A 27,855-nucleotide genomic window follows, 5' to 3' on the forward strand; every position below is an offset into this window, starting at 1 on the left:
CAGTGACCCCGGCGCTGGGGCAGGGTGTGAGGGGTCGGTGACCCCGGCTCGGGGGCACAGTGCGAGGGGTTGGTGACCCCGGCTCGGGGGCACGGTGTCAGGGGTCAGTGACCCCAGCTCTGCGGTACGGTGCGGGGGGTCACACTGTAAAGGTCAGGGGTTGCCCATGAGGTGAAATGTTCAGTCTGGGACAGAGGTGACCCTTTGGATCTCTCCCTCGAAGATAGGTGGACACAGAGTCTTTGAATGTTGGAAGGTGAGGCGGAGGGAGGGGGATGTGTGGGAGTGAGATGGAGGGAGGGGGATGTGTGAGGGGTGAGGCGGAGGGAGGGGTGAGGCAGAGGGAGGGGGGTGTGTGAGGGGTGAGGCGGAGGGAGGGGTGAGGCGGAGGGAGGGGGGTGTGTGAGGGGTGAGGCAGAGGGAGGGGTGAGGCAGAGGGAGGGGGATGTGTGAGGGGTGAGATGGAGGGAGGGGGATGTGTGAGGGGTGAGGCGGAGGGAGGGGGGTGTGTGAGGGGTGAGGCGGAGGGAGGGGGGTGTGTGAGGGTGAGGCGGAGGGAGGGGTGAGGCGGAGGGAGGGGGGTGTGTGAGGGGTGAGGCGGAGGGAGGGGGGTGTGTGAGGGTGAGGCGGAGGGAGGGGTGAGGCGGAGGGAGGGGGGTGTGTGAGGGGAGAGGCGGAGGGAGGGGTGAGGCGGAGGGAGGGGGGTGTGTGAGGGGTGAGGCGGAGGGAGGGGGGTGTGTGAGGGGTGAGGCGGAGGGAGGGGTGAGGCAGAGGGAGGGGGATGTGTGAGGGGTGAGATGGAGGGAGGGGGATGTGTGAGGGGTGAGGCGGAGGGAGGGGTGAGGTGGAGGGAGGGGGGTGTGTGAGGGGTGAGGCGGAGGGAGGGGTGAGGCAGAGGGAGGGGGATGTGTGAGGGGTGAGATGGAGGGAGGGGGGTGTGTGAGGGGTGAGGCGGAGGGAGGGGTGAGGAGGAGGGAGGGGGGTGAGTGAGGGGTGAGGTGGGATTGCAGACAGTGTGATGTGAAGCCTGGGCTCGGGGGGCTGACCTGCTGCTGATGGGAAGGAGCCCGGGACCAACCCTGTGTTGTTCCTCCCCAGGAGTCCGGGCAGAGCTGGGAGAACCAGTCCGTGGAGCGGATCCCCGTCGGACACGGCCCCCAGGGTGCCGGCTGTGAGGACAACATCTATGAGATGATGATTGGACTGGGGACGGGTGAGTGCCCAGAGTGCCCTCTCCCCCCTCTCCCTCTCTCCCCCCTCCTCCTCCCCTCTCGCCCCCTCTGCCCCCATCCTCCCCTCTCCCCCCCCCCCCCTCAAATGTTCCAGTTGTGAGAGTGTTGGTCCGTCCACACCTGGGGCACGGCACAGGTTAGGTCCGTCCACACCTGGGGCACGGCACAGGTTAGGTCCGTCCACACCTGGGGCACGGCACAGGTTTGGTGCCCTTCCATAACAAGGATATGGTCGCACTGGTGGCAGTCCGAGGGAGATTCGGCAGGCAGCGTCTGGGGATGAAGGGGGTGTACCATCAAGATCAAGAATCACTAGGGGTGACCTTACTCAAACTGGCGAGTTCTGAAGGGGATGACAGGGGAGATGTTGGGATGGGTTCAGCAGTGGGAGAGTCACAAAGGGACGTAGCTGCAAGTTAAGGACCGGACACTTCCAACTGAGGCTTGTAGGAATTTCTTCTCTTGGAGGCTGGTGGATCTCTGGGATTGTCTCTCCCGAAGGTGTTGGAGGCTAGATCGTTAGCAATCCTGCGAGGAGCCGGCCCAGGGGAGTGATTGGGGCCTGGGTCAAGTCTGTCACGGTGGTGTTAATAGGCCGAGTGGCATGCTCCTGTTGTGTTCTTGTTCCCAATCCTCAGACACCTGGAACTTGGTTTCTCGTTTCAGCAGAGAAAAAGTGCGGGTGGGCGTCCCAGCCAGAGGAGGTGCTGGATGAGGAAGACCCCTATGTCCTGGCGTTGGACGAGGAAGTCCGGTACACCACTGGGGTACCCAAGAAAGACCACCACACAGGGGTACCCAGGAAAGACCAGCACAGCACAGCGGTGGACAAGCAAGACCATTACGCCATGGCATCGGCAAAGGAAGTCCACTACGCCACAGGGATAACTAAGGAAGAGCACCACATCACGGTGGTGGACGAGGAAGGCCCCTATACCCTGGTGTTGGGTCAGGAAGACCACCACACCCCAAAGGTAACCAAGGAAGACCCCTACATCCTGGCGTTAGACGAAGACCGCTACACCGTGGTGGTACCTAAGACAGACAGCCACACCACGACAGCAGATGAAGTAGATGGTTACACCGCGGCTGCGGACAAGGAAGATCCCTACACCCTGGCGTTGGACGAAGACCGCTACACCACTGTGGTCCCTAAGGAAGACCACCTCACCGCGACAGATGAAGAAGACCGTTACACCGCGGCTGCGGACGAGGAAGACCCCTACAGCTTGCCATTAGACGAAGACCGTTACACCACCGTGGTCCCTAAGGGAGACCGCCTCACAGTGATGGAAGATGAAGACCCCTACATCCTGGCGTTGGACGAAGACCGCTACACCACTGTGGTCCCTAAGGGAGACCGCCACATGGCGACGGTAACCAAGGGAGACCACTACAGGGCGGAGGTAACCAAGGGAGACCACCACATGGTGGACAAGGACAGGGAACGCACACACGGCCTCATTCTGCCACAACACAAGAGCAGTGCAGACGCTCGGAAGGACAAGGCGCCCCACCTGCTGAGCCGGCCCCCCGCACCCATCCCTCGACCGGTCACCCTGTCAGAGGCTCCCGGCACCCCGTTCATCGCACAAGGTATGTCCCACACTCCCGGCATCCTTCTGTGCAGGCAGACAACAGGTTGGGCAGGTGGAAGCTGAACTGATCCCGGGAATGTTGGTGGGAGCAAGGGCTCGGGCGCAGGAAGCTGGACACAGGAGTTAGCACCAGGTGGACTTCTGACCAGCGTGCGGGTGTTAGGGAGTGAGCGTGGGTGTCGGGGGTGTCAGGGAGTGAGCGCGGGGGGAATCCCATCTGCCTGCACATGGTCCGTATCCCTCCAGTCCCGACCTGTTCACATATCTGTCTAAATGCCTCTTAAGCATTGCTGTTGTATCAGCTTCCACCCGCTCCCCAGACACCCACCACTCTGTAAAAATAACTTGCCCCACACATCTTCTATAAATTTTATCCTCTCACCTTAAGGCTACGCTGACATTTCCACCCTGGGGAAAGACTCTGACTCTCTACCTCACCTGTGCCTGTTGTAATATTGTGCACGTCTACCAGGCTTTTTCTCAGCCTCTAACACTCTGCAGAAAACAACCCAAGTTTGTCCAATCTCCCTTATAGCTCATACCCTCCAATCCAGGCAGCATCCTAGTGAGCCTCTTCTCACCCTCTCTAAAGCCCCTACATCCTTCCTGTGACAGGGTAACCAGTACTGCACACGGTGCTCCGTGGCCTGACCAAAGCTTTACACAGCTACAACGTGACTTCCAACTTTTATACTCATTCCCCGACTGGTGAAGGAGGCCTTAAACCTTCCCTTACACCCGGTCTACCTGTGTGGCCACTTTCAGGGAGCTGTGGACCTGCATCTCAAGATCCCCCTGTACATCAGTGCTGCTGCTGAATCCTTCGACAACCTTCCGCACTCTCCACAGCTTCACCAATTTTCATGTTGTCTGCAGACTTACTGTCCCAGCACCGATGCCCGTCGGACACCACTGCCCACAAGCAGGGGTCCCAGCGCTGATGCCCGTCGGACACCACTGCCCACAAGCAGAGATCCCAGCACCGATGCCCGTCGGACACCACTGCCCACAAGCAGGGGTCCCAGCGCCGATGCCCGTCGGACACCACTGCCCACAGACCTCTAGTCAGAACACTGTTCCACCACCGTGTCTTCTACGGGAAAAGCTAATTTTGAACCTGGCCCTACCAAGTCTCTGTGGATCTCCCCTGTGCTTCATCTTCTGGATCAGCCTACCATGAGGGATCTTGTCGAAGGCCTTACTGAAGTCCACGTAGACCACGTCCACTGCCCTCCCCTCCAATCACCTTCATCATCTCCTCAAAAAAAACTCCATCAGGTTTATAAGACGTGACCTGCCCTGGTCAAAGCCATGCAGACTGTCCCAAATCAGTCTGGGCATACCAGATGTGAGGAGATCCTATCCCGAAGAATCTTTGCCAGTAGTTCCCCAACCGCTGATGTAAGGAATGAGTGTAATCGCTTGGTACGTGAGAGTGTTTGGGGGTTTGAACTCGCCTGAGCGAGTCAAACAACGCCAGTCCCAAGTGAGGCCCTTCAGCCCACCCTTCCCATGGGACAGGGCCGGGGACAGGGCCGTGAGTTTGGGGTCAGGCAGTGGACGGACGCTGGGGGTGGGCAGGCTGAGGGAGTTGGGCTGGGGGTGGTGGGCAGGCTGAGGGAGTTGGGCTGGGGGTGGTGGGCAGGCTGAGGGAGTTGGGCTGGGGGTGGTGGGCAGGCTGAGGGAGTTGGGCTGGGGGTGGTGGGCAGGCTGAGGGAGTTGGGCTGGGGTGGTGGGCAGGCTGAGGGAGTTGGGCTGGGGGTGGTGGGCAGACTGAGGGAGTTGGGCTGGAACGGGCAGCGTGTGACCATTGCGTGAACCCAGGGGGGGATGGTTGCACGAGGTTTGGTTCCTTTCTGGGAGTGGGCGAGGGCCCTCCTGGAGCAGCAACGTTCCTGGAGCGGCAACATTCTCACCGAGGGTTCTCCTGGAGCGGCAATGTTCCCCGTGGATTCTCCGGGCACATTCTGATCTTTTCTCTCTCAGTCTTTCAGCAGAGGACAGGCAAGGGGACAGACGAGCAGGTCTACGGGACCCTGGCGAGAGGTAAGGAGCCTGCATGTTGCTGCCAGCAGCCGGACTGACACCTTTCCCCGGTAGGTGGCCTGGGCACTGACCGGCTGAGTGACCCAACACCATCCGTGGCCATTGGCAGCGTCCACTCACCAGACCAACACCCTGGTCAAGGGTCCCTCCAGTGGTCACTGGGCCCAGCACTGGCTGGGTCCCTCCAGTGGTCACTGGGCCCAGCACTGGCTGGGTCCCTCCAGTGGTCACTGGGCCCAGCACTGGCTGGGAGTCCCTCCAGTGCTCACCGGGCCCAGCATTGGCAGAGACTGCCCTCTGCTGGCAGGGACTAAAACTCCACGTTATATGTTCTTCCCCATTTTCAACAGATGGTTTACTTCAGAATTTCGGTCATTTCTCAGCACCAGCCGACCGCTCACCCACGGCCGCCCTCACACTGCCGTCCCCACACACAGCCGCTCACCCACGGCCGCCCTCACACTGCCGTCCCCACACACAGCCGCTCACCCACGGCCGCCCTCACACTGCCGTCCCCACACACAGCCGTCCCCACACGGCTGTCACGTTTGAACCACTGAGTTTACAACTGTTGGACGTGAAGCAGCTCTGTTTATTGCATTTCACAGTCATTGGTGTTCCAGGAGCAACGGGGAGAGAATTCCTCATGGTGTGTCTATGACTGGGGGGGGGGGGCGGGTGGGGGCTGTGGAACCGGAGGGGAGGGGGGTGACCAGGGGTGTGGGGTGTGACTGGGGGTGGTGACTATGGTCCCTAGCGATGGTTCCGCACCCCGCACTCACTCAACATTGGCAGTGGGGGGGGGGGGGGGGTCCCGCAGTGGGCGGTCAGTGGGTGGTCAGTTGGGGGGGGGTCCCACAGTGGGCGGTCAGTGGGCGGTCAGTGGGGCCATGGAGAGGGTGAGGTCCCATCACCACCATCCTGCCCCTCCCCAGCTCCCCCCACCTCCACCTTCAGCCTGAACAGCCCAGGGCCCCTCTCGTCTCCGTCACCCCTTGGGCCCCCGCACCCCTGTGCCTGTGCCGCGGATCAGTGTAACACTCTCTCCCTGCAGACGTGAACCCACGCAGAGACGATGTCTACAGTCTGCCCGCGCCAGTGCGACGCACACCTGGGGTAAGGAAACAGCTGGCCTCTGACCCTCTCCACTCCCCACCCCCCCCCCCCACAAACCGGCGTGAACAGTGGGTGTGAACCAGCAGAGAAACCAGACCGCACCCCCACCCCACCCCAAAATCCCCCTCAGCCCACCCACCCCCGCCCCAGCACCCCCACCCCTACCCCCATCCCAGCAACCCCACCCCAGAACTCCTGCCCCGGCAACCCCACCCCTACCCCCGGCAACCCCACCCCAGAACTCCTGCCCCGGCAACCCCACCCCTACCCCCGGCAACCCCACCCCAGAACTCCTGCCCCGGCAACCCCACCCCTACCCCCGGCAACCCCACCTTCATCACCCATCGATACACAATTCCCTCCATTACTCCCATTAGCAACACCTCACCTCACCCACTGTCCCCGTGAGGGTGAGGGTGTGTCTGAGTGAGAGACTGTGTGTGAGTGTGAACGTGTGTGTGTGCAAGAGTGTGTGTGGGTGTGTGTGCGTGTGCGTTGTGGGGGGGTGTGAGCGTGTGTGTGGGGGGTGTGTGTTGTGTGGGTGTGTGTGGGTTGGTGTGTGTGGGTGTGTGTGTGTGTATGGGGGGGGGCGTGAGCGTGTGTGTGGGGGGTGTGTGTTGTGTGGGTGTGTGTGGGTTGGTGTGTGTGGGTGTGTGTGTGTGTATGGGGGGGGCGTGAGCGTGTGTGTGGGGGGTGTGTGTGTGTGGGTGTGTGTGGGTTGGTGTGTGTGGGTGTGTGTGTGTGTATGGGGGGGGCGTGAGCGTGTGTGTGGGGGGTGTGTGTTGTGTGGGTGTGTGTGGGTTGGTGTGTGTGGGTGTGTGTGTGTGTATGGGGGGGGCGTGAGCGTGTGTGTGGGGGGTGTGTGTGTGTGGGTGTGTGTGGGTTGGTGTGTGTGGGTGTGTGTGTGTGTATGGGGGGGGCGTGAGCGTGTGTGTGGGGGGTGTGTGTTGTGTGGGTGTGTGTGGGTTGGTGTGTGTGGGTGTGTGTGTGTGTATGGGGGGGGCGTGAGCGTGTGTGTGGGGGGTGTGTGTTGTGTGGGTGTGTGTGGGTTGGTGTGTGTGGGTGTGTGTGTGTGTATGGGGGGGGGCGTGAGCGTGTGTGTGGGGGGTGTGTGTTGTGTGGGTGTGTGTGGGTTGGTGTGTGTGGGTGTGTGTGTGTGTATGGGGGGGGGCGTGAGCGTGTGTGTGGGGGGTGTGTGTTGTGTGGGTGTGTGTGGGTTGGTGTGTGTGGGTGTGTGTGTGTGTATGGGGGGGGGCGTGAGCGTGTGTGTGCAGCAACTTCCCCCTGAAGTCCCACTCTGTATTTTCCACCCCCGAAGGTGTGGCCTGTCCGACAAACTGCCCCCCCCCCCCCCCCCCCCAGGTAACCAGTGAGTCCCCTCGCCCTTCGCCGCCTGTCACTGTCCGGTGTGTGGGCAGCGGCCCAACCATCCGGGTCAGCGGCTCGTCCACCGGTGACCGAAGCCTGTGGGACCCTCCCCCCTCCTCCCTGAGCCAAGGAGAGGTGGGGGGGGGGTGGGGGCACCCCAGGCAGGGCATAGCTCTCTCCCCCGGTTCTGGCTGGGGACATTAACACTGACCGGGGTCCGTCCGAGTCTGTGGGACCTCGGCCATTCCCTCCCACCCCTCCCTCACTCCCACCACCCCCCCACCTCACAGGGTTATTGGGTTTGACGTCCATTTTATCCCCACAGGTCGGGATCCTGGGAACGTTCCCGTCTCCCCCCCCCACATGAAGGAAAACTCCGGCTGACAACGCTGGATCCAATTCCCAAAGAGAATAAAACCAGATTAACCCGGGACCATCAGTGTGTGTGGTCTGTCCCCCCCCCCCCACTTACCCTTGCTCCCCCCTCTCCCAGCCCATCCCTCTTGCTCCCCCCTCCCCCTCGCTCTCCTCCCCTGCCCCTCCCCACCTCCCCCCAGCCCATCCCCCTTGCCTCCTCCCTCTCACTCCCTCCCCCTCACCCCCTTCCCCCCCTTCAATGCTGAGGGAGGCCGTTCAGCCCCTTTCTGCCATCCCGCCCATCAGTGGGGTGAAGTGTTCAGGGTGTTGGGCAAGGACAGGGGTTGGTGCAGTCTGCACAGGCGTGGGTGGGGACAGGGACGGGGAGGGGGACAGTGCCCGGGGTCCGAGCCCCCACCCTCAGCAGTGCAGGCTGATGGTTCCCTGCAGTTTCTGCAGCTTCCTGCGTGTTTCTGCCAGCCTGCAGCGGTCGATGCGTTCCTGCAGCAGTTCCTGCAGCGCCGTGCACCACTGCTGCACCCACCACAACCTGCTGCTGGGTCGATGACAGGGGAAGATTTTGTGCAGGAAGTGGAGGAGCTTGTCGTCGGTGCACGTGTAGCACCGCTGGCGGACCCAGTCACACCAGCCCTGCCACAGCTGGCGGTCATCGCAGAATCCGGCCACGATCAGCCCCAAGGCAGCCGGGCTCAGCTCCTGCTTCAGCCTCTCCGTGTCACCCTCCTCCAGGCTGTGGCCAATGAACCTGAAGAACAAGAGGTCATGCGCAAGGTCAGCAGAGAGTGAAACAGTACGGGAACAGGCCCTACGGCCCTCTGAGTCCGTGCTGACCATCAAACACCCATTAATCCCATTTTATTCTCCCCACATTTCCATCAGCTCCCCCTGGATTCTACCCCCCCACCCACACTTGGGGTAATTTACAGCTGCCAATTAACCCACTGACCTGAACACCTTGAGGTGTGGAAGGAGACCGTTCCCCCAGGGAAATCCCAGGCAGGCAACTTACACAGCAGGATCCCACTCACCCCACTGCCCTGCTCTCACACGTTCCCCCAATCCCTGCGGAAACCTCCTGTTGAAGCTGCTCCCACCGTCCCGGTCACGCCACTGTGATCCTGGTTAGTTCGCTGTTCCTGGTTTCCCAGATTCGGTCCCCTGGGAATAGCAGCCCTGATCTCCCAGCACCATGTCAGGTGATCCTGGGCCATCAGGTCCTGAGGCAGGACAAGGGAGGTGAGGGCACAGCCCACAGTGAGACCGGACACTCCACTCACCCTGTCTGCTGGTCCAGAGGCCGACTCCCTGGATCATTATCTGATCCCACCACCATCTGACTCACCTGTGGGATCTCCCTGTGCATACACTTACTGTTTTTGTCTGAACGAAGCAGCCCAGTGGCGCAGCGGGTAGTGACAATGTAGGGTGTCCTTCCACATCTCACAGATGAGCTGGCTGTTGGGTTAAGTAGGTCCCCAGTGTGTGGGTGGGGGCAGCTGATGGGAATGGTGGGGGAATAAAATGGGATTAGTGCAGGGTTGGTGTAAATAGATGGTCGCTGGTTTGCATGGACTCAGTGGGCTGAAGGGCCTGTTTCCCTGTGCTGTGTCTCCATGACAATCACTGCCCTCTAGCATAACACCAGGCTGTGAAATATTGGGGGCAGTCTAGGTTCCTTTAGTCAGCCGAATATTCCCGTCCCCTCCACTGGTGGGAGCACACGGGCAGATGGGGCTTCCCCTCACCCCAAGCAGCCTGGTGCCCAGGGTGGGCCCATCCGGCCCAAAGCCCACGCTGCCCCGAGACTGGGCAGGTCCCACTGGATCTACAGTGGGTGGAGAGGTCAGCCGGAGGAGCATGTGTTTGATGGTGAACCGAGAGAAGCTCTTTCCATCGGTGCTGGGGGTGGGAGATCGTCAACAAGGGACCACAGCTGGCTGTTGGGGGGGGGGGTGTCAGGAAGCCCCTCCTCACACCGAGGCAGGACAGGTCTGGACATCTCTTCGGGGAGCTCGAGTGGATGGAAATGCCAACAGTGACCTCGGGAGGACTTTGGGCGTCCGTGTTTATTTCAGAATTGCAGCATCTGCAGGTTTGTTTAATTGCCCCTCAGGTTTGCCACGCTGCCTCCCAGCTCCAGGAACCAGTTCAGCCCCAACCTCCAGCTGTCTGTGTGGAGTTTGCACGCTCTCCCCATGACCCTGTGGGTTTCTTCCCACATCCCAGAGACGCAGGGGTCGGTGGGTTAATCGGCCCCCAGTGTGTGGGTGAGGGGTGGGATCTGGGGGGAGTGGATGGGAGTGGGGGGAATAAAACATTAGATTAGTCTGGGATTGGTGTAAATAGTCAGTACAGAGTGGGTGGGCCGAAGGGCCTGTTCCCGTGCTGTACCCCTCCGAGTGTAAACCGGAGACTCGGCGACTTACACCACTTTCTTCAAGGTGGAGTTGGTGGATGAAACGGAGGCAAAGTCCAAGATCCCATCGTAGTCGGCACTGCAGCCCTCGATCCTGAAAAACACAACGGGCAGGGCTGGGTGGGCAGATCAGAGAGGACACACCAGACCGGACACCAGACACACCGGTCCGGGACAACACCAGACCAGACACCGGTCCAGGAACACCAGACACACTGGTCCGGGACAACACCAGACACACAGAACCAGGACACACCGAACCAGGACACACCAGACTGGACACCGGTCTGGGACAACACCAGACTGAGACAACACCAGACCGGACGGACCGGACACACCAGACCGGGACACACCAGACCAAACAATCCGCGCAACACCAGACCAGGACAACACCAGACTGGACACACCAGACCAGACGGACCGGACACACTAGACCAGGACACACCAGACCGAGACACACCCAACCGGACAGTCCACGCGACACCAGACGGACACACCAGACCGGACACACCAGACCAGACAGTCCGCGCAACACCAGACCGGGATAACACTGGTCCAGGACAACACCAGACTGGGACACACCAGACCGGACAGTCCACGTGACACCAGACTGGGACACACCAGACCGGACACACCAGACCGGACAGTCCGCGCAACACCAGACCGGAACAACACCAGTCCGGGACACACCAGACCGGACAGTCTGCGTGACACCAGACTGGGACACACCAGACCGGACAGTCCACGTGACACCAGACCAGGACACACCAGACTGGGACACACCAGACCGGGACACACCAGACCGGACAGATAGATGGAGACACAGGGACTGCAGACGCTGGAATCTGGAGCAACACACAAAATGCTGGAGGAACTCAGTGGGTCGGGCAGCATCTGTGGGGGGCAAACAGACAGTCGATGTTTGGGTGGAGACCCTTCACCCGAGCAGAGTTCCTCTAGCACCTCATGTTTAGACAGGTAGATGTGGGTGAGATTTACATCAACAGTCAGTCCCACATCCAGAGCAATGACTGAGGAGATGACCAGACAGGGACAGACAGGGGGCAGTAAACCGTGTGATGTCTGGGGCTGTACCACAGTTCCTGGAGAGTTCTGTTCTCCTTCAGTGCGCTGCACAGTTCCATCAGCTCCTCGTTACCAATGTCCGTCCAGCCCAGGCTGTGGGGAGAGGGAGGGGGGGCGTCAGGAGCCGGCTGGGTCCGACCTCAGCGCCACCCTCCCACACTAACCCCATCCCTGAAACCCATCCATCCTCAGCCGGCACATGCCCCATGACTGAGCTCCCACAGCTCGCTGGAGGATTCCAAAGGTTAAGCCACCTCCCCCCATCACCGACCTGAAGGGTGATTCCTGCGTGGAGGGCGGTCCCTGCGTGGAGGGAGTGACAGCAGAGACTGTGGCTGCTGGAACCTGGAGCAACACACAATGTGCTGGAGGAACTCAGCGGGTTGAGCAGCGTCTGTGGTGGGACAGACAGTCGACACTTCGGGTCAAGACCTTTCATCTGGACTGGATGGCGTCCGACATCAGTCCCCCACATTGGCTTTAACCTGGCCCCCCATCACCAGTAACCCAGCCTGACACGTGGAGCAGGCCTGCACAGCGACGTTGTCCTGAGACAGAGCTCACACCTGCTGCCCGTGGTGCCTGCACCATCACTTTAAACCCATCACCATTAAACCCATCGCTGTTCACCATAAACCCATCGCTGTTCACCATTAAACCCATCGCTGTTCACCCTTAAACCCATCGCCGTTCACCTTCAACCCATCACTGTTCACCCTTAAACCCATCGCTGTTCACCCTTAAACCCATCGCCGTTCACCTTCAACCCATCGCTGTTCACCCTTAAACCCATCGCTGTTCACCTTCAACCCATCGCTGTTCACCCTTAAACCCATCGCCGTTCACCCTTAAACCCATCGCTGTTCACCTTAAACCCATCGCTGTTCACCCTTAAACCCATCGCTGTTCACCATAAACCCATCGCTGTTCACCCTTAAACCCATCGCTGTTCACCATAAACCCATCGCTGTTCACAAACCCATCGCCGTTCACTGTTAAACCCGTCACCGTTCATCTTAAACCCATCGCTGTTCACCATAAACCCATCACTGTTCACCCTTAAACCCATCGCTGTTCACCATAAACCCATCGCTGTTCACCATAAACCCATCACTGTTCACCCTTAAACCCATCGCTGTTCACCGTTAAACCCATCGCTGTTCACCATAAACCCATCACTGTTCACCATAAACCCATCGCTGTTCACCATAAACCCATCGCCGTTCACCTTCAACCCATCACTGTTCACCCTTAAACCCATCGCTGTTCACCATAAACCCATCACTGTTCACCCTTAAACCCATCGCTGTTCACTGTTAAACCCATCGCTGTTCACCATAAACCCATCACTGTTCACCATAAACCCATCGCTGTTCACCCTTAAACCCATCGCTTTTCACCATAAACCCATCACTGTTCACCGTTAAACACACCAAAGGACAAAGCTCGTCCAGTGTCCCCCCAGTTCTGCTCCCCTTCACACTGAAGGGCTCTTGATCGAGTCACATTGATGGATAAGGGGGGGGGGGTGGATAACAGGAATATCTGACGATCATCCATTATTTCCCCGGAGTTGGAACAAGTGTGGGAGGGGTCAGGGGTCAGTGGTCAGGGGGACTGGCAGCTCTCCATGGCAGGGAACTATTCTACGTCCATGAACTGGTGGTTTACTGTACAGTTTATCCATCAGTAACCTTGTGGACAAGGGAGTTCAGTTAATGGCTCTTTAGTGTGAGACAGGAGGAAGAGCTCCCAGCCCACACTCTACAGGTTCTGCCATAACTGTGACCCCTGCCGTGCCAAATGATGGTTTAAAACCTGGCATTGCTCCATGACTCTGGTGATGGGTAGGTGTTGCTCTCCGGGTTAGGGACTGGGTAACAGGATGTCAGAACCCACTGAATGTAGGAGCAAGAGTCCAGGGGCTGAATGGCTCCTAAATGCAGAGAAAGATGGAGCCAAAGCGTTCACCCAGTCACAGGATGGCTACAGCAGAGGAGGAGGCCATTTGATCCATCACATCCATACTGGCCCCGTGTAGGAGAAATCCAGTGTCGCTGCCCGTCCAGAAACTTCTTCCCTTGAGGAAGCTGACCAGCTCCCTTTGAACAGGCCCGTTGGGTGCTTCTCCCCAACAGTACATCCCAGATCCCAACACTCACTCGGAGAAAGCCCTTCCTCCTGGTTCTGTGGAAAATCGCGCTGCCCCCTTCTTCACCTTCCGCCAACAGCAACAGTCTCTCCTGTCTACTCCATGTGTACCCTTCACCAATTTAAACACCTCTCTCACATCACCGCACACCCTCCAATGTTCCAAGGAGAACAACCCCAGATTCTCCAGTCCATCCACAGAACTAAAGTCCCTCATCCCTGGAATCATTTTGGGAAATCCCTTCTACACCTTCTCCAAACCTTCACATCTTCCCCACAGTGTGGTGCCCAGAATTGGACATTATATTCCTGTTGTGACTGAACCAGTGCTTTATAAACGCTCACGGTGATTTCCTTGCTCTCTGTGCCTCTACCTGTGAAGTCCTGGACCCAATGTGCTTGTTTAGCCACTTCAGCCAGTCTTGCAACGTTCAACAAATGATAAACGAGTATCCCAAGGTCTCTGCTCTTTACCTCCCTTGGAATTCTGCCTCCTTGTTTACATCGTCTCTTCTTCTCCTGGAGCACTTTGCATATCTTGGCGTGAAGTTCTGTCCGCCACCTCTCTGCTCCTTCCACCAGCCCCTCTGCATCTCCTTGCTGCCGGTGACTATGCTCTCAGAGCTCACTAAGCCCCCAAGTTTTGACCACTTGGAAACTGTTCTGTACCGTTCGGGCCTCCGATATGTATTAAGAAAAGCAGCTGCCTTGGTACTGACCCTGGGGAGTCGCCACTGTACACTTTCCTCTAGTTTGACAAACAACCCTTCACCACCGTTTCCTGGCACCCACCCGTACAGCCTCGCTCCACAACCGTCATATGCACCACATCAGCTGCATTTCCCTCATTGACCCCCTTTGATGCCTCGTCAAACATTCTGAGGTTAGTCCAGCTCTGTTCATCTTTAACAAATCACAGACCGTAGAACAGTCCAGCACAGGAACAGGACCTTCGGCCCATGATGTCTGTGCCGACCATAAAGCCAATCTAGCTAATCCCAGCTGTCTGCACATGGTCTGTCTCCCTCCATTCCCTGCCTGTTCATGTGTCTGTCTAAATGTCTCTTAAACATTGCTATTGTACCTGCTTCCACCCCCTCCCCTGGCAGCCCGTCCCAGGCACACACCGCTCCCTGTGTAAAACAAAACTTACCCTGCACATCTCCTTTGAACTTTCCCCTCTCACCTTAGGGCTATGACTTTTCCACCCTGGGGAAAAGACTCCAACTGTCTACCTTATCTCTTCCTCTCATCATTTTATAAACTTCTATCAGGCCTCCCCCCAGCCTCCGACGCTCCAGAGAAGATAATCAAAGTTTGTCCAACCTCTCATTTTAGCTCATACCCACTAATCCAGGTAGTATCCTGGTGAACTCTCCCAACCCTCCCCAAAGCCTCCACGTCCTGTAACGGGGCGATCAGAAATGCAGAAAAATACTCCAAGTGAGGCCTGACCAAAGTTTTGTACAGCTGAATATGACTTCCCAACTTTCACACTCAACACCCCAATCGATGAAGTCAGGGACATGTGGACTTGGACCCCCAGATCTCCCTGTACAGTAATGTTCCTCAGGGTCCTACCATTCACTGTGTACTTTCCTCTTGCATTTAACCTCCCAAAGTGCATCACCTCGACTTGTCCACCAGCTAAATCTCCATCTGCCATTTCTCTGCCTAAATTTCAAACTGATCCATATCCTGCTGTGTCCTTTGACAACCTTCCTCACTATCCACAGCGCCACCAATTTTCTGCTGTCTCCAAACTTACTAATCAGCCCACTTGTATTTTCATCCAGATCATTTATATACATCACAAGCAACAGAGGTACCAGCACTGATGCCTGCAGAACATCACTGGTCACAGACCTCGCCAGGGAAACACAGTCCACCACTACCCTCTGTCGCTATGACTAAGATAATGTGAGGGACCTTGTCAAATGCTTTACTAAAGCCCATCTGGACAACCTCTACTGCCCTCCCCTTGCCTTTGTCACCTCCTCCAAAGACTCAGTCAAATTTGTGAGGCAGGGTCTCCACTGCATAAAGCCATGCTGAATAAGTCTACTCTTTTCCAAATAAATCCTGTTGCTGTGCCTCCCCAGTAACTTCCCCACCACTGATGTAAGAGTCCCCGGTCTATGATTCCCTATTTCATCCCTGTTGCCTTTCTAAAACAAAGGAACGAGATTTGGCTGCAATTCCCTCTGTTACTGACCTCAGCAACCTGGGATGCATCACACCTGGATCAGGGGATTTATCCCCCCAGTACATTCTCTACATCAACCTTTAGATCATCCAGAATTTCAAACACATCTTCCTTTGCTTATACTCCAGAGGCACCTTCTCCCTCAGTGAGGACTGATGCAAGGTTCTAGTTGAACAGCTCACCCTCTGACTCAGTGAGAGGATTTCCTCTTTGGTCAGTTCCACATCTTCCTTTAAACTTCTTCATGTGCCTGAGGGGTATTTTTGGATGGCTTTCTGTGCCCACATCACTTCTCTGATGCTCTCTGTCTCTCATTTCCTCCTTTTGTTTCCCCACTGAACTTCCTGTAACCATTCCAGTTCTGACGTGTTAACAACTTGACATCTATCATTGCCCTGTTTGTGCGCTCTGTCTCTTGCTGACAATCTGGTCATCATTACCCACTTTCCTACACAGCATTAGTGTCTCGTCCTTTCTCTAACTTTCCAAATGTCTCCGCCTCTCGCCACACTATTTAGTTGAAAGCCTCATCTACTTCCCAGTTTTCCAGTTAACTTGGGCTCTGACTGGGGCCTATCCCAAGGGAAGCCAGTCCCATGGAAAAGATCCTACTCCCCCCTTTTCCAAGGGAGGTTTATTCAGTGATTACAACACCACATCATTACAACACGATTCACACTATCTACAGTCAACAGCTTCGAATTACAACACAGTCATCTCTACCCACAACACTCTGGAGCCCATGTGGTACCCACCGGTCCTGGAATCCCCCAGTGTACCCGTGGATACCACGTGGTCCTTCTCCAGGGACACATGGGCATGGACATGACCCTGGAAGAGGGGCAGACAATTGGCTCAGGCAGAACCCTTGACTGCCCGCCGTCCAGACCCATGAATGGCCACCTTGGCCAGGCCCAGGAGCAGACCGACCGAGAGATCCCCCGAGCAACCCACACCCCTCTGCACCGGGTGACTGAAGATCAGGAGCGTGGGACAGAACCTGAGGAGCAGCCCCTTCAGATACTATCTCCCCCTCTCCCCAGTAATGGAGCCAGTGTGTCCCCCACACCAACCTCTGAACTGCTCCGACTTCACTGAACCAATTTTCAGGTGGCTCAGGCAGAGATTGCCATCATTGTGGCTCTCCTAGTTTTCGTGGACCCAGGCCGCTATCTCTCCTTCACCAGACCCACCTCCTCTGTCCTGTCTGTCAATAGTCCCCATGACAACCAGTCGTCCCCCCTCCAGCCCCGGGGAGATGTCCTTCCCCTGGCATCGGGCAGGTAACAGCTTCCTGGACGCACTCACAGCTGTGGGGAGTGGTCTCTAGTCCCCAACTATACCCTACCCATAACCACCACATTCTTTCTCGCTGATGTGAGCAGCCCTGGGATCACTGGACCCCGCACTGCCCCCGCCCCGCCCCACACTGCGCAACCCTCCCTGCCCCCCCCCCCCCCCCCCACTATCCCACAGGTGCAAGAACCTGACCCTGTTGGACAAGTACGAAAGATGCAGCACCACCTCTGGATCCCCACACCCTCCTCACTTGTTACTCTGCCCCTGCCCACCCCCCGGACCCCTCGACAGACTGGTTCTGCCACAGTTAATTTAAGAGGTGTGACCGACTCACAACATCATAACACTCCCCCAGTGCCTGAGTCCGAAGCTCAGACCAGCTCATCAACCTGAGCCAACGTTCTCGCAGCTGCAGGGTTGCTGTAAGTGCGTTCACCACGGATGGCATCAGCTCCCACATCCTACACACCACCTGCTCTGCCACACCTACTAGAGTATATTTAGTGAATTGAATCCTTTTAATCCTGCCTCACCGAAGACCCTTACTCCCCAGAGGCCACCCACCATGGCCGTTGTGTTCAGAGCCCCCAAGCCACCGTCCCCTGGAGATCTGAACCCTCAGCCTCAGGATTGCTCGCATTGGGGAGTGGGTTTCAATCGAGGACCCTGCCTGATCCACCCCTAACGGCTCCAGGCTTTGCTGTGATTTGCAGCCCACTGACGAGTTGCCACGTCAGCACCTTAACGGAGAGGTTGGTTTGTACCCTAGGAGTTTCAGCCTGTAGTTTCGGGACTTCAGCAGCTCACACAAGCAGCTAATCGCTTCCGAGTCCAATTTGTTCTCCCCACACCTGGAAAACCGGAAACAGAAATGAGACGGGTCCGAAACTTCCACACGTCCAGCCAATTTCTGGTGGTCATCTCATTGAGTACCAAGTGCCAAGTCCAAACTCCTCACTCCGTGTCCTGCCCCCTTCCCACAACACAGTCTGTGGGGCAAACACCATGTCAGAGACAGCCAGCACAACGCCCTGTCAGAATCAAAGGCAGCACAAGAGGAGGCCACTCAGACCCTCGGGTAAACCTTGCCCCCATCGGAAAGATCCCTCTGAACCAGCTCCCACTATCCTTCCGGGATATCCAAGGTCACAGCAGGAGATATGGACACAGGGAGAACTGGTGGAAGTGGGAAGGAAGGAGAGAGGGGCAAAGGTGGGGGGGACAGGAAGAGAGAGAAAGAGCGAGAGAAGGGGGAAGAGAGAGAGAAAGAGGGAGGGGAGAGAGGGGGGAGAGAGGGGGAGGGGAGAGAGGGGAGGGGAGAGAGGGGAGGGGAGAGGGGGGAGGGGAGGGAGAGGGGGAGGGAGAGAGGGGGAGGGGAGAGAGGGGAGGGGAGAGAGGGGAGGGGAGAGAGGGGAGGGGAGAGGGGGAGGGAGAGGGGGAGGGAGAGAGGGGGAGGGGAGAGAGGGGGAGGGGAGAGAGAGGGGAGAGGGGGGAGAGAGGGGGAGGGGAGAGAGAGGGGAGAGGGGGAGGGGAGGGGGGGGGAGGGGAGATAGGGGGAGGGAGAGAGAGTGGGAGGGAGGGGAGGGGGGAGGGGAGAGAGAGGGAGGGGAGGGGGGAGAGGGAGAGGGGGAGAGGGCGAGGGGAGAGGGGGGAGAGAGGGGGAGGGTAGAGAGGGGGAGGGAAGAGAGGGGGAGGGGAGAGAGGGGAGGGGAGAGAGAGGGGGAGAGGGGGAGGGGGAGGGGAGAGAGGGGGGGAGAGAGGGGGAGGGGAGAGAGGGGGAGGGGAGAGAGGGGGAGGGGAGAGAGGGGAGAGGAGGGGGGAGAGAGGGGAGAGGAGGGGGGAGAGAGGGGGAGGGGAGAGAGAGGGTGAGGGGAGGGAGAGGGGGAGGGAGAGAGAGGGGGAGAGAGGGAGGGGAGAGAGGGGGGAGAGGGGAGGGGAGAGGGGGAGGGGAGAGAGAGGGGAGAGAGGAGGGGGAGGGAGAGAGGGGGAGGGGGAGGAGAGAGGGGAGAGGGGGAGAGAGGGGGAGGGAGAGGGGGGGAGAGGGGGAGGGGAGAGGGGGGGGGAGAGAGGGGGAGGGGAGAGGGGGGAGGGGAGGGGGGAGAGAGGGGGAGGGGAGAGAGGGGGAGGGGAGAGAGGGGAGGGGAGAGAGGGGGGAGAGGGAGAGGGGGGAGAGAGGGGGAGGGGAGAGGGGGAGGGGAGAGAAATGGGGGAGAGGGGGAGGGGAGAGGGGGAGGGGAGCGGGGCGTGGGGGAGAGGGGGGAGGGGGAGGGGAGTGAAGGGGAGGGGAGGGGGGAGGGGGAGTGAAAGAAAAATGGGGACAGGAGAGCGAGAGGCAGAGAGAGTGTGTGGAGAGTCAAAGAGTAAAAAGGAAATGTGGGGGAGAGGGAGCCGGGAAAGTGAGTGCAGGACGGCCCAGGCTCAATCCTGCACAAGTGCAGGGACGATGTGACGTGGGTCCCAGGAGAACGGGTTGAAGTGAAAGGGACAGGTGTTTTAACCCCCAAAACTGGACGTACTGGGATCGGACGAGATGTAAATATTTACAAAACTTCCAAGCCAGTACTACCACATACAGCGGCACAGCAAGGGATAGGTGGCCAATCGGCTCCCAGGAGGAGGGGCAACTGTCGGATGAGTTGAGACCGTCCCGTTCTCCTAGTTTTACAGTTTAACCCTCGCTGGCCCGGGTTCCCCAAATCTCTGCAGGTGGTGTGAAGGCGTCACTGGCGGGAGAGGAGGGGCCTGCTATTTATTCCCCTTGTGACACTGGTTAGTGAAGCTGTGTGACTGGTTGATTGATTCACAGCAGGATTGAGGCCATGGGAGATGCTTTGTGGCAACAGTTCCACCTGCCTCTGTGGACAGGTGACGAGCAGCCCTGCCCTGGGAGAGCCACAGGGGGCACACTCACCACAGGCTCTCACACTGCTGCAGGTAGGGTTGGAGGGTCCTCAGCCCCTCACCACTGATATTGGTGGCAGTCACATCCAGTTCCACCACATCTCCAATCTGCAGGTCCAGGAAGTACTGCAGCACACTCAGATCCACCGGGCAAAGTACGTTGTCCCCCACGTGAATGTGGAGACTTCTGGGGGTTATCCTCTCTGCTAGCGAGTGGTTTTGCTGTTCAAACAAACAATGGAGTAGATTCAAAATGCTGGACCCTTTTTCACAGCTCTCTGTGATTCCTTCCAGCAGCCACATGTGGTAGTCCTCCAGTTTGGTGACGTTCCCCAGCTCCAGGTGCTTGGATAGCAAGCTTTGGTTTCTCTCTGACAACAAGCCTGAGACAAACCGGTGGAAGATATCCAAGTATCCCAAGTCCATCCTGCAGGTGTCCATGTCCAGGACGTCCGGGAAAGGTTGGGGTTCCAACACATAGTGAAGAGCTGCCAGGAACTCCTGGATGGTGAAGTGTGCAAAGGAGAAGATGCCCTCCACACAGTCGGGCTCCTGAACACAGGTTCTGTCCAGAAAACTGTTGACGAAGGTATTGAGCTGGATGTGGTGAGCCTGCAGGTCGTGCTGGCAGAAGAGGGTGTCATGCTGAAGTAGTTTGCTGTACGCCAGCCTGCACAGGTTGTGTAGCATCTGAGTGAGAGCCCCTGGTCCCTGTGGCTGGGGGCGGGCGTGATGTTTCAGCAGCATGGTGAGGTAGCGGCTGTAAATGTCAGTCATTGTCTTGGGTTGGTTGTGACCCGTTGCCCCCTGCTCCTTCAACACGCTGCACACAATGTAACAGAAGGCAGGGATGAAACACAGGGTGAAGAGGAAATGGTTTTCCTTTACCAGCTGAAAGACCCTGCTGCTGAGACCCTCATCCCGGTAATATTTCAGGAAGAAATTCCTGATCTCCTTTTCCGAAAACCCAGTGATGACCACGAAGCGGTCAATTGTCTCCACAGGGATGTAGGTGACGGCGGTGGGACGGGTGGTGAGGAGCACAGATGCCTCAGGGAGCAGCTCCCCCCGCAGTAGGCTGTTGATGATGTCAGGTAGCTGAGCCTCTTCATCTGGGTCCATGACGTAACGATCCCCATCCACAATGGAGCAGAACTTAAACTCGTCGAAGCCATCCAGGACGACCAGCAGCTTCTGTGCTTCCTCAAAGACCAGATCCAGCAACTTGGCCAAATGGCCGTTCTTCCTGAGAACCAGGTTCCTGAAGCTCACTGGTTGGTCGATTAGGTTCAGGTCCCTGAACGCCAGCTGCAGGACAACCTGGAAGTTGTGGAGACACTGACCGCCTGCCCAGTCGTACACCAGTTTCTGCAGCAGTGCTGTTTTCCCGATGCCGGCCACACCAGTCACCAGCACCCTGCTGGGGCTCTGCTGGAAGAGCTGCTGGGGCAGGATGGCGAGCTGGCAGCCCTCCTGCAGCTGGATGCGTTGCTGGCCCAGGGACAACAGCTGGTGGCGTTTCAGCTCCGTGCTGTGATGTCCACTGACCAGCAGTAGGTCAGTGAACAGGTCGAGCAGGTGAACCTTCTCTCCCACCCTCGAGTTGTAGGGCATCATTGACTGGTTCCTCCGCAGCAGAACCTGTCTGTGCTTCTTCACCAGGGTGCCGTACTCTGCCGAGACACAGACGTAGATTGGCTAAGCTGCTGAGGGGAAAGGCGCGAGGGACGGAGGGAGGGAGGGAGATGGTAGGCAGGGCAGGCAGGAGTGAGGTTGTAGGGAGGGAGATTGTAGGGAGGGAGGGAGAGAGGGAGATGGTAGGCAGGGAGGGAGGGAGATTGTAGGGAGGGAGGGAGAGAGGGAGATGGTAGGCAGGGAGGTTCATCTTCCAGGAGCTGTTCATCAGCTGACCACACCCACTCCCCTCACACACCATCCCCCATCCCACTCCCCACCCACCCCCACCCCTTGCCCCAATCCAATCCCCCTACCACTGCTTCATTACCCTCCCCTCTACTCCCCCTCACCCACCTCATTCCTCTCCCCCTCCCCTCCCACCAACCAACCGTCTCCCCCTTCCCCACCCCCAACCATCTGTCCCCCTCCCCCCATCGACAGTTCCACATGGGGAGGAAGCAGGCTGATCCTGGGAACGTTGACCCCTGCCTTAGGATCCCAGAACACTGTGTAATGGTGGCAGGAGTCCCCACCTCACACACTCCCCACCCTCCCGCTCCCTTCGACACCTCCTGCCCCACACTGGCCTCCTCAGTCACAGAGCCGGAGTGGGGGGAGAGCTGGAGGGAGAGTCCCGGACCCCCAACAGTTCTCCCCCCTGTGAGTTATCCAAAGGTTCCAGCGGATACCTCTGTGGCATCTGGCCTCACCGGAGACCAGTTCTGGTCAACCTACACTGCACTCCAACCCTCCTTCCTCCCTTTCAGTGCTCCCGGTTCTCCGGATTGGAGCCCCTCCCCACCCCCCCCATGTACTCAGTCCTCTGCATCCATCCATGGGTCCATGTTATGGACACGGGCACTCGGAACCTCCACAGCTGCCGGCTTTGTCATTTGTCACATGTTCTGTTTTATCCTTTTTTACCTCCAAAGTTGACAACCTCGGGGTTGTCACCAGTGAAATCCACCTGCCACAGTTTTGTCCAATCTCCTGATCCCTCCCTGAAACTGGTTTCCATCCCACTGATCCCAGTGGTGCCTGCCCTTGTGTCAAACCCAGGTCCCTAAATCTCTACCCCACGATAGGACACCTCGTGTGGTGCCAGTAACCCGACATGCCTCTCCCAGATCCCAGCCACCCACAGACTGCGCGTTACTTGCTTCATTCCTCTTTGCTCTGATTGTTAATTTGATGAGACCCTGTCCTGGGTGAACAGGACACGCTCCCTCCAGCTCGATGGTGAACTGACCACTCTGTGACTGAAGGTGGGGCAGGAGGTGTTGGAGGGAGCGGAAGGGTGGGGAGTGTGTGAGGAGGGGTCTCCTTCCCCCATTACACAGGGTTCGGGGGATCACAAGGCATGATTCTGGGAACCCAGAATCCTCTCAGGCAACAGGTCTGCAATCTCCTTATTTACACAAGTATTCTAAACAAATTCCAGAGATCCCTGTCTTTCAGGCTGTGCTCACCCTGATCAGCAGGAAGATTAAATCCAGCATTAAGGCCACACTGCCTTACCTCATGCTGTCTAATCTCAATACGTACCCATTCTCCCACATCACAGCAGTTTCTAGGGCAGCTCACACACTACTACCTGCCATCGCTCTGCCACCCTGTCCTCTCCCATCTGAAGATCTTCTGCCCTGGCAGGGTGACAGTGATCTCACAGCTCCTGTCGGGCAGGAGGTACAGAAGCCTGAAGTCCCACACCACCAGGTTCAGGAACAGTGACTTCCCTTCAGCCATTCGGTTCTTGACCCAACCGGCACAGCCCTAATCACTGCCTCAGAGCAGCAACACTGGGACCACTCTGCACCACAGTGGACTTCGTCTGTTTTGTTCCAATTGGTTCTTTCTTTTGTAAGTCTTGAATATGTTTAGTTGATGTTTATCCTGTGATGCTGCTGATCTGATGCTCTGTGCCTGTGATGCAGCTGATCTGATGCTCTGTGCCTGTGATGCTGCTGATCTGATGCTCTGTGCCTGTGATGCAGCTGATCTGATGCTCTGTGCCTGTGATGCTGCTGATCTGATGCTCTGTGCCTGTGATGCAGCTGATCTGATGCTCTGTGCCTGTGATGCTGCTGATCTGATGCTCTGTGCCTGTGATGCAGCTGATCTGATGCTCTGTGCCTGTGATGCTGCTGATCTGATGCTCTGTGCCTGTGATGCTGCTGATCTGATGCTCTGTGCCTGTGATGCAGCTGATCTGATGCTCTGTGCCTGTGATGCTGCTGATCTGATGCTCTGTGCCTGTGATGCAGCTGATCTGATGCTCTGTGCCTGTGATGCAGCTGTGCACACACGTGACAATAAACTCGACTTGACCGATGAATCACTTACCGCCTGACCCAGTATCTGTGTCAGCAACACCTCCGGATTTGGAAAAGAGAGAGCTGAAGGCATCGGCCACCAGGTCCCCACGGCAGTCAATGATGTCCAGCAGGGCACGGACTCTCCTGCGGGGGCCGGGCACGTACTTCACATCTTCGTAGTCATCCTTGGTGATCAGGTCCATCTGCAGGGCTCGGTCCAGGATCCAATCCACTCGCTCTGGCAGCTCGTCCACCAGCTCCACACGGTGTCTCCGCAGCCGCTGAAGAGCAGGAATTCTGTCGACACAAAGCAGGAGCTCGATCAGAGCAGAAATGGCGCAGGGTTCCCTTCCCACAAAGGGTTAAACACAACCTCTTCGGCAATTCACAGCCGGTGCTACAGAGAGACAGATGTCCGTGCATGTGGTACCAGAAGCTGCAGGGGAAGCAGTTCTGTGACCTAAAACGTTAGGTGTCTCTCTCCACAGGTGAGCGTTTCCAGCAATCCCCGTTTGTTGTTGTTGAGAAGGGATGAAGTTGGGATCGCGGACTGTCTCATCCAGGAACCACATTTCCTGGGCCCTGGGGAAAGCACAGACCTCCCCAGTGTCACAGAGCTAAGTGGGAGCGATACTCCAGAAAGTGAGTTCGAGGAATTAGGATCAAAGGTCACATACAGTCTGCTAGAGGAACTCAGCAGGTCGGGTGGCATCTGTGGGAGCAAAGGACTTATCAACGTTTCGGGTCCAAACCTGCACCAGGAGTCAAAACCTCCCCCACAGACGCTGCCCGACCCGCTGAGTCCCTCCAGCAGATTGTGTGTTCTGCAGATTCCAGCGGCCGCGGTCTCCTTAGGATCAGAGGTTGAGAAGCGTTGTTGTCAGAACAGGTGAAGACATTCAGGCACCTGCGTCTATTCAAGCAGATCACCACCGATCTAATCGCAGGAAGGTTACAGCACAGAATAAGGCCATTCAGCCCTTCACATCTGGGCTGGTCAGAAACAAGCAATCCAGCCAAATCGGACTCCCCGGCAGCAGGTGGTAACCCGACACGGGGAGGGCTTCTCCATCTCCCTCCCTCATCCCAGACTAGCGTCTCCCCTCTAACCCACCCAGCGATCCCAGTACCACCAGTGGTGCCGAGACAGTGTGACTGTTTTGAGTCACAACATGGTGTGTGCCGGCACGTCTACAACACCCACCCCGGTGAAGGAGCTCCTGAGGGTCACGGGGCTCCTCTGTACCCGGCCCCTCACACAAGGTCCGCTGGCTGGCTGGGGTTCGGGGTTACGGAGGATCCGCTCCTGGTGAGGACAGGTTCACACCTCGAACCCCGTCCTCAGCCCGACCACAGTTCACGGGTGGTACAGGAAGAGTTAACACCTCATCCTCCAATCCTCACTCCCTCCCTTCACCTACACCCCTCCACCCACCCCCACCCCGTCTGCTCGCCACCCACCGACCTCCCCCCTCACTTTCTCCCCGCCCGCTGCTCGTTTTAAGCCGTTGTTTGTCCCGAGTGTCGCTTACTCCCCCTCCCCATCTCCTCCCCCCTGTCCTCCTCCCCCCTCCTCCTCCCCTCCCCTACCGGCCCGCCGGTCCCGTCCCGGGCACCTGGTGCCCCTTCTCGCCGCCCGGGTCCCGCTCCATCTCCGCGGCTCCGGCTCCGGCTCCGGCTCCGGCAACCCGAGCGGAAACACCGGCTCCGCCCTCCCACAGCGCGACGATTCCTCAATTACTGCCCTTTTCTTGATATAAACGTTTATTCGCTAAAAGCACTGCAGACGGACAACCAGTGTCAATACACGACGTCGAATACAGAAAAGAAGAAACTAAGCCACGACATACTACAGTAGAGAACGCAGACTAATACTAACGACACACACACGCAGCACTACTCCTGCTAAAGCAACACCCAACACTTCAAATAAGAATGGCATTGGTACTGTCCATGACACAGGCGATCCCCTGAGGGCCCACCCAGAGCGGAACTCAACCAGGGTGCCCGCGGAGACCGCGTGCTCCCGGTCCAAAAACACCCACGCGCGCACGTAAGCATGGAAGACGGGCAGGCAGGCCGACCGGCCGGAACCCTCGAACGCCCGCCACCGCGTCCCGTGGATGGCCAGCTTGGCCAGGCCCAGCAGGAAACCCACCAGGAGATCCTCTGCACGACCTGCCCCGTGCTGCACCGGGTGCCCGTAGACCAACAGCGTCGGGCTGAAGTGCAGCTAGAACTTGAGCAGCAGCCCCTTCGGATACGCAAAGAGGGGCTGCAACCTCTCGCAGTCCATGTACACGTGGTACACCGTCTCCTCCCGGCCGCAGAAGTGACAGGTGGCCAGGGTGTCGGTGAACCGGCTCAGAAAATGGTTGCACGGCACAGCCTGGTGCAGCACCCTCCACCCCGGGTCCCCGATGTTCTTGAAACAGTTCACCATGAAGTGTTTGAGAGGCTGTTACCCTGGGCCAGGTCCTTAGTGTCAGTGGGGTCAGGACCCTGGACTGTGGTCCTTCCCCACAGATCCTTTGTGGTGGCTACATCGAGGAACAGTGCGCCCCTTGGCACAGACCAGGGAACGTTGATCTCCATAAGACTGGACCTGGGAAAAATGGATTGGGAGCAGCTACTTGCAGACTGGTCTCCAGTGGACCTGTGGGACTCATCCAAAGGTGAGATGATGAGAGCTCAGGCCCAGTGTGTTCCCAGAACAGTTAAAAGGATGGACAGAATGTCCAAGGAAGTCTGTATGTGAAGGAAGATCAAGGTTTGGATAAAGCTTATGATGGAGTAGAGAACTGAAAACATATGAGGAGGAATTCACAAAATGGCAGTGGTGGGCAGGATTAAAGTGGGAGGTGGTGCTTGAGGGGGTGGTGAGACAGGAGACACCATGACATTTAGGAAGTAGATGAGCACTTGCATCACCAAGGCAGAGAAGGCACTAAAAGGTACTTGGACAGGTCCATGGATAGGAAAGGTTTAGAGGGATATGGGCCAAACGTGGGCAAATGGGACTGAGTTAGATGGGAACCTTGGTCGGCATGGACTAGTTGGGCCAAAGGGCCTGTTTCCATGCTGTGTGACTCTATGACTCTAAGACAATGGGTTGAGCACTGTTAAAGGGTATTAGTTGAGATAGGTACCTGATCCAATCACAACTGGCACCCTCTCCTCCATACCTGAGGGCATGGTGCACCTGTCCTCTGCTGCCCACCTCTGTGGGTGTGTGAGAGGGGGGAGTGTTCAGGTGGTGTGTCTGCTGAGGCCAAGTAATCAGGTGTGGTGAGGTGTGGCCCTGAGGGTGTGGCCCTGCCTGGTGTGTGAAGCACTGGCTGCCTGTAACTGCTAGAGGTTGTTGGGTGGTGAGCAATGCTGGTAAGGGCAGTGAGCAGCACCAAGACTGCAGCTCCCAGTCAGGCTTCTGGTCCTACTGCCTTGGCCACACTTGGTCATCAGTAGGTTGGTCTGGGACCTCCCAGGGTCACTGCCCCTGACCCTGGGGGTGGGGACAAACCACCTCAGTCCTAATCTGTCAGCTCCAGAATTCTGGGCAGAATAAAGGTCCTTTACGTTTAACTGACCAAGCCTACAACCCTTTCCACAGGGGTGAACAGCCCATTAGTCTTTCTGCACCGTCTCCCCCAGACTCCTTGCATTGTAGCTGGGAGTGCACACTGAGAAAGTGTGGCTAAGCAATGCGGCAACTTCTCTTCTTTGGATCTCTGAGGCTGAGGGGTGGAGGCAGAATCCGAGGGCTAGCAGGGAAGGACATCGGGTGCAGAGGGGGAATCAGAGTGGGGGGGCAGAGGGGTGGATTAGGAGAGAAAAGGCAGAAGACTAAATGGGAACCGTTTGCATCTTTGGGACCAGTGGGATGATACACCATCGTTTTGTTGGTCGTGTCTCTGGCCCAGAGGTTCACTGACTTTGCAGCAACAGTAAGAAGTTCCTTACACTAATAAGTGTCCCTGTCTTTCTGTCACAGAGTCATAGAGCACGGAAACAGGCCCTTCGGCCCAACTGGTCCATGCCGAACAAGTTGCCCATCCAAGCTAGTCCC

General features: G+C 57.7%; 2 protein-coding genes across 7 annotated transcripts in view; one reads left to right on the forward strand and one right to left on the reverse strand.

Annotated features, from left to right (window-relative positions):
* Positions 1-7,791, forward strand: part of LOC127586948 (phosphoinositide 3-kinase adapter protein 1-like) — a 47,169-nt gene extending 39,378 nt beyond the window's left edge. The window contains exons 8-12 of one of the 2 annotated variants that reach the window (XM_052045003.1): positions 1,099-1,213; positions 1,899-2,828; positions 4,817-4,876; positions 5,931-5,992; positions 7,686-7,791. In XM_052045003.1, the coding sequence (XP_051900963.1) occupies positions 1,099-1,213; positions 1,899-2,828; positions 4,817-4,876; positions 5,931-5,992; positions 7,686-7,727 (1,209 nt within the window). In that variant the 3' untranslated portion in view covers positions 7,728-7,791. Of the gene's footprint in view, positions 1-1,098; positions 1,214-1,898; positions 2,829-4,816; positions 4,877-5,930; positions 6,082-7,685 lie in introns of those variants that run through there. The other variant, XM_052044993.1, reaches the window with a different exon arrangement.
* Positions 7,792-7,996: 205 nt separating this feature from the next.
* Positions 7,997-26,065, reverse strand: LOC127586918 (NACHT, LRR and PYD domains-containing protein 3-like). Of its 5 annotated transcripts, XM_052044971.1 has the most exons (8): positions 25,380-26,065; positions 23,818-24,086; positions 19,808-21,470; positions 17,661-17,747; positions 11,250-11,333; positions 10,165-10,248; positions 9,110-9,234; positions 8,299-8,483 (listed from the first exon to the last, which is right to left on the reverse strand). In XM_052044971.1, the coding sequence occupies exons 1-8, from the start codon at positions 25,439-25,441 to the stop codon at positions 8,440-8,442; spliced, it is 2,418 nt and encodes an 805-aa protein (XP_051900931.1). In that variant the 5' UTR covers positions 25,442-26,065; the 3' UTR covers positions 8,299-8,439. The 5 variants fall into 5 exon arrangements, with proteins under 5 accessions (XP_051900909.1, XP_051900924.1, XP_051900916.1 ...); XM_052044949.1 differs by lacking the exon at positions 9,110-9,234 and having other exon boundaries at positions 7,997-8,483; XM_052044964.1 differs by lacking the exons at positions 9,110-9,234; positions 25,380-26,065 and adding an exon at positions 24,994-25,127 and having other exon boundaries at positions 7,997-8,483.
* Positions 26,066-27,855: the final 1,790 nt, after the last annotated feature.

The sequence above is a fragment of the Pristis pectinata genome, chromosome 2, assembly GCF_009764475.1.
Source record: "Pristis pectinata isolate sPriPec2 chromosome 2, sPriPec2.1.pri, whole genome shotgun sequence".
In the NCBI taxonomy this organism is placed as follows: domain Eukaryota; kingdom Metazoa; phylum Chordata; class Chondrichthyes; order Rhinopristiformes; family Pristidae; genus Pristis; species Pristis pectinata.

What these genes read in the sequence shown, in the direction of transcription:
- LOC127586918 (XM_052044949.1), bottom strand. Translation starts at nt 25,441, where the DNA reads ATGGAGCGGGACCCGGGCGGCGAGAAGGGGCACCAGGTGCCCGGGACG. An exon ending in GGGACGGGACCGGCGGGCCG is followed by an intron (nt 24,087 to 25,379) that starts GTAGGGGAGGGG and finishes TTGTGTCGACAG; the next exon opens with AATTCCTGCTCTTCAGCGGC. An exon ending in CAGCAGTGTGAGAGCCTGTG is followed by an intron (nt 17,748 to 19,807) that starts GTGAGTGTGCCC and finishes CCGGTTTTCCAG; the next exon opens with GTGTGGGGAGAACAAATTGG.